At 35.6% G+C, this 10002-nt stretch overlaps 1 protein-coding gene across 2 annotated transcripts; it reads right to left on the reverse strand.

Annotated features, from left to right (window-relative positions):
* Positions 1 to 1586: 1586 nt before the first annotated feature.
* ITM2A (integral membrane protein 2A) lies at positions 1587 to 8032 on the reverse strand (the record flags this gene model as incomplete). Of its 2 annotated transcripts, XM_084258842.1 has the most annotated exons (6): positions 1587 to 1940; positions 2981 to 3131; positions 3373 to 3483; positions 3890 to 4087; positions 4356 to 4487; positions 7922 to 8032. In XM_084258842.1, the coding sequence occupies 6 exons, from the start codon at positions 8030 to 8032 to the stop codon at positions 1852 to 1854; spliced, it is 792 nt and encodes a 263-aa protein (XP_084114968.1). In that variant the 3' UTR covers positions 1587 to 1851. The 2 variants fall into 2 exon arrangements, with proteins under 2 accessions (XP_084114968.1, XP_084114969.1); XM_084258843.1 differs by lacking the exon at positions 4356 to 4487.
* Between the last annotated feature and the right edge of the window lie 1970 nt (positions 8033 to 10002).

The raw sequence follows: 10002 nt of genomic DNA on the forward strand, positions 1-10002 counted from the left end.
CACACAAGAACTAAGGTGTAGGCCAGAGGTGTGGGGAGGTATAGAGGGGAGAGAGAATTCACCAGAGACAGAGTGGGGAGTAGCACAGTTGGATCTACTGAAATACACTGCTGAGGGGAGCAGCGGGTGAGACAGGAGAGGTCTGCTGGGCCATGTGTGTTAGCTCCCTGGCAGGGGATCGAACACAGTATGCAGTGGCTGGCAATAGTTTGATAACACTAAGACTTTAACCCCTGCACCACCAGGAAGATCTCTGATCATTTTTTCAACAGGGACACCCATCGATAAAGTGCTCAGTGACCTACATTAGAGCAGAAGAAATTGAGGCAATAAAAGATGGTCTCACTCATAGCAGGAATCTAGAAAACTTAAATAAGGGACCAGGAAAATGAATAACTATAAGAAAGTGAAAATCAAAATCAACAAAAAACTATGAACCAGAGACACTTTTAGGGGGGCGGGGGCGGGAGGGGAGGGATTGGGGTCAGAATGGGGGGCTGCAATTGTATGGGGAATATAACAATAAAATTTATAAAAAAAAAAAAAAAAAAAAAGTTTCAAGAACATTCTGAACCTGACATGTCTGTTCTGTGCTAATGTGGACATAGCTGACTGTAGGCAGTGAGTATGCTTCCACACACTTTCAGGGAGAATGTGGACACTGGTGGCTGGTGGCTGACTCCTCCTGGATACTCCTCAGTTCAGTAGTAGTGCCACGTTCTCCAACAGATGCTTCTTCATTTGCCAGCTGTAACATAATCAATAGGAGCTGTGTAGGCAGCTAGAGACCATAGTGTGAAGTTCTTAAAAATCTTAATCTTAACATCTTATTCAAACTTTGTTCTTAGTAATCTATTATAGCTGTATATGATGTTTTTGTGAAAAAGGAAACACATTAAAAGGTTTAAACTTGCCATGGAAATGTAATTCAATTTACATGTGAGCCAATTCTAGAGTATTTGTAAAATAATAAAAGAGTATTTGACATAACATCAAAAAGGAGTAAAATATGAGATTATAAAATATAAATATGTGGAGTTAGGGGAGAGCTAGCTTAATAATTTTCTATCGTTGCAGGTACACTAAAGTTAAATAAGTAATGATAAATTTTCACAATAAATATACCTCAAGTAAGAACAGTGGTTGAATATGGTAAAATTTATTATACAGTTGTAGCATTCATAGTCTTTATAACATAGTCCTCACAGCATTCGGCACTTTTACAGTTTTCTGGATTTCACAATGTGGATTTACATATTAGTAAAAGAGAATCATTGCATTAGTGAAAATCACTTATAAAATTTTTTCACATATAAGTCAGAATTATTACAGAACACTTAACAAAAATGCAAAGGTATAATTCCTAAATTCAGGAAAGTTGCAATAAATGAAAATTAAAAAAAAGTTAATGCTAAGAGATTTGACATCCTTTTCACAAAAAGATCAAAGCAATTTTAAATTTAAATCATCTTCTACAATGTAATTGAGTAGAGTTTACTTTAAAAAATTCAAAGAATGGAAATTCTTGTCAAGATGTTAGCTGACACATTCATGCTGTTTTCAGGAGTTTAAACCCTATAAATTCAAACAAAAAAATAAAAAATACACTTTATTTCAGTTTCAAACAACAAACAATGTCAGTGAAATAAAAAAACTGACAAGAGTATGCAGTTGCTGGTATTTTATCTTTTTTTCTTTCTTTTTTTTTTTTTTTTTTTTTTTTTAGTATAAGCAATAGAGTAAATGCATGAGTAAATTTCTTCAGTATCCCACCCAACTTTAATATTGAAATCATATTATAAAGCACTGACTTCTTATTGCTACTGATTTTTTTTTTCTTTCTGTTGGCTCTTATTCTTGACAGATCTTGGTCTCAACAATAAACTCATTGGGGAAGTGTCTAATCTTCCAGCATTTATCAGTGGCACGTTTGTTGAAACCTGTGAGGAAATACACAAAAAAAAGGATATTTGCAAATCATAATCTGATAAGGGGTTAATATACAATATACATAAAGAACACATACAACTCAACAACTCAAAAACATACAATCTGATTAAAAAATGGGTAGAGGATCTGAATAGTCATCTCTCCAAAGAAGGCAAACAAAAGGCCAACAGCAACATGAAAAAAAATGTTCACCATTATAAATTGTTAGAGAAGAAAACAAAGTAAAATAAAAAGCTAATTCAAAAATTATATATGCACCCCTATGTTCACTGCAGCACTATTTGCAATTGCCAATACGTGGGAAAAAGCTAAGTGCCCATCCAAGGATGAATGGATAAAGATTTGTTGTATACAATAATTTGTTGCTTAACATGGGGATACAATTTGAGAAATGCATTGTTAGGTGACTTTGTGGTGCAAACATCATAGAGTGTAATTACACAAACCTGTATGGTATACCCTACAACACACATAGTCTATATGCTATAACCTATTGGAACTATCATATATGCAGTGCATTGCCGAATGAAACATTAAGCCACAAATAACTTTATATTCAATGAAATACTACTCAGCCATAAAACAGTGGAATCTTGCCATTTCTAACTTGACTGGACTTCAGGGGTATTATGCTAAGGTAAATGTCATACAAAGAAAGACAGATAGTATGTGATTTCACCCATATGTGGAATATAAAGGAAGAAACAAAACAAACTCATAGATAGAACAGACTAGTGATTACCAGAGAGGAAGAGGGCTGGGAAGTAGGCAAAATATATAAAAAGGTTAATTTTATGGTGAAGAATAGAAGCTAGACTTTACATGGTGAGCACACTGAAGTGTATACAGATGTCAAATTATAATACTGTACACCTGAAACTTGTATAAAGTTATAAACCAAGACATCTCGATAAAAAGTGCCTGTTGAGCATTTGTGTAAATAAAAAAAGATCTAAATTTGCTCTTAGCTTTTCCCACTATATTTCAGTCTCCCAGTTACACAAGATAAAGGAAGATATTAATTTCCTACCTAGCAGAAGATCTCTGCGACGAAGGCGGAAGGACTTACGGTTGTTGCAAAGTTGGTAAATAAAAATGCCAAGGTTACTAACATCGCGAATCTCTTCCACAGCAACTAGGTCTTCACGAACCACGTAAGTGTGAGGCAAGTATTTACCACTCTAAAAATCGTAATTAAAAAAAACAACTGGTGATAAATTCTTTAAAAAGATTATTTAAATCTTTATCTATAGCAGATACATTTTTAAATAGACTTTTTAGAGCAATTTTAGGTTCACAGCATACTTCTTATTTGAAAACTATATTTCAGTGAATTGGAATGTTTTGGTTCAAATCATTATTTTTTGAAAGGAAAAAATATTTGGAAATGTTTATAAAAATTTTGACATCCAAAATACATACAGCCAGTTTGCCAAAGAGTTCCACCAGATTCTTTGGAGACATAACAATGGAGGTATTGAGCGGCATCAGATAGCAGTTTCCTAGCAGTAAGTCCAGGTAAGCAGTCATGCCCTGTTGGGGAGGGGAGAAAAGTGAGGTATGATATAGACAGTATCAACACTGAGGATTTTCCAACTACCATTAGAATAAGCAGCTTCAGCCTTTCAAAATCAACTAATGTATATTCAATATCAAAGGAATGAAAAAGGTTTTGTTGCAAAAAGATGTACATAATGTGCTATATACATATGTTGATTTGTAAGCCTGTACACCTAAAATATTTGTATAAACCAATGTTACTTCAATTAAAAAAAAGAAATCGCAGGACATTAGTGAGATTATCTATGTGTTATAATCATGAATTCTGGTACCCTTCTTCTGAAAACAACAACAACAACAACAACAACAACTACATTTATAAACAGGTTTAGTACAAATAAATAAGCTGAGAAAAAACCAGTAGGAATGAGAAGCCCACCTTTTCAAAGTCGTGAATAATTGCTGCAGGGTCACTATCAGAGAAATTGGGTACGGGCACATCAATGATTGCGATGTTGTCATCCTCGCGAATGTCAGCTTCCTCAGTGACAGGAAGGAAGTAGGGCTCTCCTACTCGAAGGATATTTGCAGGGAGCTCTGAATCAAAGAAGCACATCTCTCCATGGTAGATAGTATTCTAGAAGAAGAAAATGCAGGAACAAAATATTCTAATACTACCATGACATTTGTATCATATCTCACACTCATATCAATTCATTGTATATTTTACGAAGCTAAAGATTGTTGACTATATTTGTCACCATGAAGACTAATCAATTTTATAAACTAAAAGGAAATTGGAAATCGTCCCTAAATTTTCATTTCTCTGGTACGAACACAGTATTATTTAAGTTGCTACTAAATGTATAAAACTAAGTAATACAAATAATAATTGTAATTATTACCTTGGGCATGAAGTACTTGTAAATGCAGGCTCCACCAACAATAAGTCCTGCCAAGATGAATGACAGGCCTAAGAGAGTCAGCATGCATCTCCCAGAGGAACTTTCTTTCTCCTGGGACGGGACTAGGAGTTCCTATTATTGAAAAACAAAATCAAATGGGAGCGCTATGGTGATCACACCTGAGAGGAGAAATCCTATACTGTCAAAATATTAACAAGAATGTAAAACAATAGCACTTCATTTGAAAGTTAACAAATAACTAAACAAACTGATTGCACTTTTAGACATATAGTTTCTTTTCTGTGTGATTTATGTTCCTTGAAACCCAAAATATTTTTAAAAGACGCTATTATCCTTACCTAAAATCACTTCAAGACAATGAATGGAATTTAATAGATGTGAAAATCTCCAGTTATATTAACCCTCCTTCTAGCATTTCCAAACCCAAATATAGACATAAAGTTATTTCAAAATACATACTTGTAGAATTAGCTGAAAATAGTCATTCATTTATGAAATAAGTTATCCTCTCTAAATAAAAGGAATTATTACTGTTTGGATTTGTATAGTGATATAATCGCTTACTTTCTGGAATACAATTGTGTTTCTTGACAATTTTTTTGTAAATCTATTTGCTGTCAATTAAAAAAATCTATTAAATAATTTCATTAAGATTTTTTTGAAAGTTAAGGTCTATAGGAAGGAGTTCTATAAGACACCTATATGCTATTTCACCTTATTTTAGAAATTGAAATATAGAAAATGAGATATTTCATATTGTTCCTATTTTTAGAGAGATATTAGGCTTCCCAATGTCACCCAATATTCTATAGCTATATGTTGCATGAATGAAATAATATTTTCTAAGTTCTAGGCAAAACATTAAATTTTAAAGTATAGTATTTGAAATAGTTAGGTACAAAATGTGTGTAATAGTGACTACAAAATTCTTTTCAGTCAGTCATTTGCTTAGTTGGAACAAGAAAGATTTCAAAGCAAACAAGTAACTTATTAATTCTGCACTTTTCCCAGAGCAGTGGATCAAAAGGTCCTCCAATCCTATTTTTCTATGTCAAAATATCCTAAAGACACACTATTACATAAGGGTAGAATATATGAAGTCAGCAAATCTAGTCTCTGGTAATCAAAGTTTAAGTCATTCAAATTGGTATATAAATATAATTGTTTTAGTCTTTTAGGCCATTAGCTCTTTTCCATGACAACTACTATTATGATTATATGGCTAACAATCAGTTAATTTGGTGAAAACATATGCATGAATTCTGAGAAGCAACAATTAATAAATGGTTTTTCAGAAAATTATTTTTCTTTGAAATTCAAAGAAATTTGGTATTCACATTTTCTTAACTACACTTATCTAAGTTCAAACCTTTCATTAATTTTCTGTAAACCTTAGGGCTTTTCCTTGACTTAAAATTTTTCAGAAATTTTAATTATTGTTATTAAATGTTTAAAATTGACACTGCAAAGACAGAACTATAAATTATGAGTGCGAATCACTCTACTTTAGACTTAGAAATTATATTTCAGTTGATTAATATGAGATCCATAGAGATGAGTGACCTGCCTATAAATTACAAAATGACTTACTTTGAAATATTCAAAGTAACAAATGTATTTTTCTTTTATTTCTGAGATATGAGAACAATATAAACTACAATTTCTTTTTTCCTTCCAATATTCAGGGAGTCTATTACTAAGCAAAGTCTAAATATTAGAGTCTCAATTACAAAAAGTTTCCTACCATACTAGAAATAAAGGCTTTTTGCTTTCATTTAAATTTTCTGGTCTTCAGGGTGTTGGTGGTTGTCACTTATTATAGCTAATTTCTCTGTGAACTGCATTTTAACACACAGCCTGTGATATACTATTCTGTTGTGCCCAATATCAGATAAGCTGACCAATATTAAACATCACAATATGATGTTTCAAGTAATATAAAATCAGTGTCCTGCAGTGGCCAAGTCAGGATCCTACGGGGGTTTCTCAACACCTAACAAAGAAATCTAATCACAGTGCAAATGCTCAAATTTGTTTATTTCTCATCACACCACAAGCCTGGCAAGAAGTATAACTTGCATATTAACTGAATCCAACTACAAGTCATGAGGTTTTTGCTGCTGAGAAAAAAAAAAAAAAGGATAACTATGTGACTATATTTAACTACTGGCATCTAATTAGACCTCCCCAAAAATCTGGCCATTACACTTACAAAGTCAGTAGGTTACATATTTAACCTTCTGCCATTTAATCAAAACCTCAACAATGCAAGGGAGTGTTACTTTTGCGTTCTGAAATGTATAATACACAAAAGTTAGTCTGATTGCTGGCTTAAATATTGAATGTTTTCATGATAAAACTTGCACATAAACACATTAGTATTTCAGATTATGTACACGATCATTTTTACCACAGGGTTATCATTTCAATGAAAGCACATTTAAAATTTCCATTCTGAACACAAAAGATCTTCATAGATCTTGTATAACAAGAAGAAAATATCATTGTGCTTTTTAACATTGTGATTTTACTGAAGAAATGAGAAGTAGTTTAAAACATTGAAACCATGATAGATGTTTAAAGGAAATTGGACTGAATAAATAATGGTTAATATATATTTTTTTGAATACTCTCCCAGTTCTTGCAATGTTAATAGTTTTAAATTACAAGCTTGGACATGAGTTACATCTCTACATGGGGGGAGGGGGGTTGAGATCACCATGACTCAAAAAGGAAATACTAAAAAAAGAAAAAGGAAATAAAGTCTCCAAATTAATTTTTATGGAAGTAAGTTTTTGTTTAGGAATTGCCACTCGAAAAACACACAAAGTTCTTGCAGTAAGAGAGCGCAGTGAACATCCCAAATTCTAATTAAGACCAATTTCAACTTTGACTAATTCCATTACCAAATACTTAAAGCCCCCTGTGACCAAGGAAAAATCGAAAATATCCATGCTCAAGCGGACACACATACCTGCGTCAACCTTTATTGCTTCAAGTGAAAGCTACCCTGTCCTCTCCCCCAACACACAGTGATCCTAGAAGGACTTAGAGTCATCGAACTTCATCCACGTCAAAAGGAAAGAAAGAAGAGTATAATCTCCTGCCCTTGCTCACCCTGCATGTCCACTCTGCCCCTGGGCAAATTGTGCATGCCTTTGGAGAGGGGGATTCGGCAGCATTCCTCTCACTGAATCCTAGTCTCCCACATGTTCCCAAAGAGATGACATTGATTCCCAGAGGTTCTCCTCGAGCTCTCTCCAACATCATTCAGCCATATGCTGCGTGAATTAGAACCGCAGGAACTTGGCTCGACGTGCAGGGATAAAAAGTGGGTGTAGGGCACCGCAAAAGAAAGTGGCTGACTAGACAGAACCGTGAGAGGCAGCAAACCCGAAGGATAGTTCAGACAAGACCGCCTGGGAAAGCAGGATCAGAAAGGCAGCTTTCATTTTATCCTCCGCCACCTGCCCCGTTCCTTTCTCCCACCTCCCCAACCCCTTCCAACACCAGCAGGCTGTCAGGAGTGTATTGGAAACTGCTACCTTGCCGGTTAAGATCTGAGCTCCGACTGTGCGGTTCACTAGGGCCTCCACGTCTTGCCGAGCCTCCTCTTTTTGCACCGCTGTGGGTGTGTTGAAGGCGATTTTCACCATGGTGAATCTTTGGGCTGCGAGGTTAAGTGCAGGCTGGAATCAGCGTCCTGGGCTGCAGGATGGGAAAGAAGATCGTGCTGGCCCTAGCAGCACCTACTTACTGCCTCCCCTGTCTGCCTTACACCGCTGCTAGCACAGGTCGGGGGATTCTTAAGACTCTGTTACAAGCTGAGTGGGAGACGGTGGGCGGGGCCAGGGAGGAGCCTAGGGAGGAGCGAGAGGGGCTTCAAGTTCTGGGATGGGGGTGGGGGGGTGCCAGTGGGGGAAGAGGAGGGGAGGTGGAGCCCTTGGCGGAGGCTCACAGGGGCAAAACGTGCCTCACCTGCTCCCACCAACTCTGCTCCCTCAGATTTGAGCAAGACCAGAGGGAAGCCCGCCACATAGTGTCTTTCTCCCTCTGTCCTGTCACAATAGCCCCTGACCCTGGCTCTGTTTTTTCAAACTTGGGCCCTGATTCCCCACATTAACTTGGCATTAACCCAACCTTCTCCAGCTCAGCACCCATCTAGGTCACAAAAGCAGTTTTCGTGACTATTCTATACCTTTATAATAAGGTCTTCCATTTAAAAAATACGTGAAAACCCGTTTTATAGTTACTTGGTTTATTCTCAACAAAATTTTTCTTTCTTGTAGTTAGTTTTGTAATTTTAATTTCTTAATCTAGTGTAATGGTAAATCAGAAATATACTGTTTCTGCCTTCTCAACTGCCCATTTTTCAAGGAAACCACAGCCTGTTTCTCTTTAGTAATCTGCTATGAAATCTGCAGAGAGCAAAATAGGTGTGTGCATATTTATGTGTTTAGTGAGATAGAACTGTGCACAGGAGATATAAAATTTAGGTAGATGCTAACACAGCTTCAGCGGGACAAAAACCAATAATCTCAAAGAGGCTGAGATAGAAATAACTATTGAAACTTTTACATGTGCAGTCACTATAATCATGCTATTTATTCACAGTTTTCCTACATTCCTATATTTTTGTCTTTCTCATTCTGACTAATCTTATTGGTTGCATTCATATTGTCACAAATGGCAAGAGTTCATCTTTTTTATATAGCTGAGTAGCATTCCACTGAAAGAGAACCTCATCATATGAAGCTCATCCTGTGGAGACTGATGATTGGAGATGACAGCTTTTTAAGTGTTTTATTAAATCCTATCCTGCAAAGGCAATAACATTATACACACACATGTATGTATACGGCTTTACCCTATTTATCAATCTACTTACTAAAGGGACATGGATATGTTGTGACCACCTCTCTGTCCAAGAAATTCCAGGTTGAAATTTTTCCCAGAGATTTCCTTGACTCTGAATCCAAGATCCTATCTTCAATGTAGGGGTTTTGCAAAGACATCCTTCATTTTCCTGGCTAGACCACAGATGAGAAGGGATGGAGGGAAAGAGTAAGAAGTCTATGCCTTACACAGGGCCAGATGATTGAGTTTACTTAGAACTATTGGCATTTCTTTCGCGTATTCTTTAGTCAACGCTGATCATTATAATTTCACATATTTCAGGAAATTTAAAATTCCTAAGATTTTTCTTTTTATAGTTACCTTCTATTTGGCAGTCTTTTGTGACAACTCAACTTAGGATCTGGGTTAGTCTGGCCCTATAATTAACAGCACATGAATGTAGGAACAAATTATTGCTCATACACGTTTAACAACCAAATCATGGCACATTATTATTTTAGTGTATCTAACCTGAAATGTAATGAGGTAGAAGGGTCAGAAATTATTTCCATTTTTCACATGAGTAGACCCAAACTCTGATAACAATAAAGCTAGTATATTATTATTTGCTGGTTATGTGACATTGAACAAATCATTCCATATTATTAGGTCTCAGTTTCTTCCTCAATAGACTGCTGCAATGTCTTTTTCCCATTGCTCTGAGGATCATTTAGGACCGTTAAGAAGCAAAATAATTTTAAAATTATGAAACAAATAAGAGAGTGAAATG

Source organism: Talpa europaea (genome assembly GCF_964194135.1).
Source record: "Talpa europaea genome assembly, chromosome: X".
Taxonomy (NCBI): Eukaryota; Metazoa; Chordata; class Mammalia; order Eulipotyphla; family Talpidae; genus Talpa; species Talpa europaea.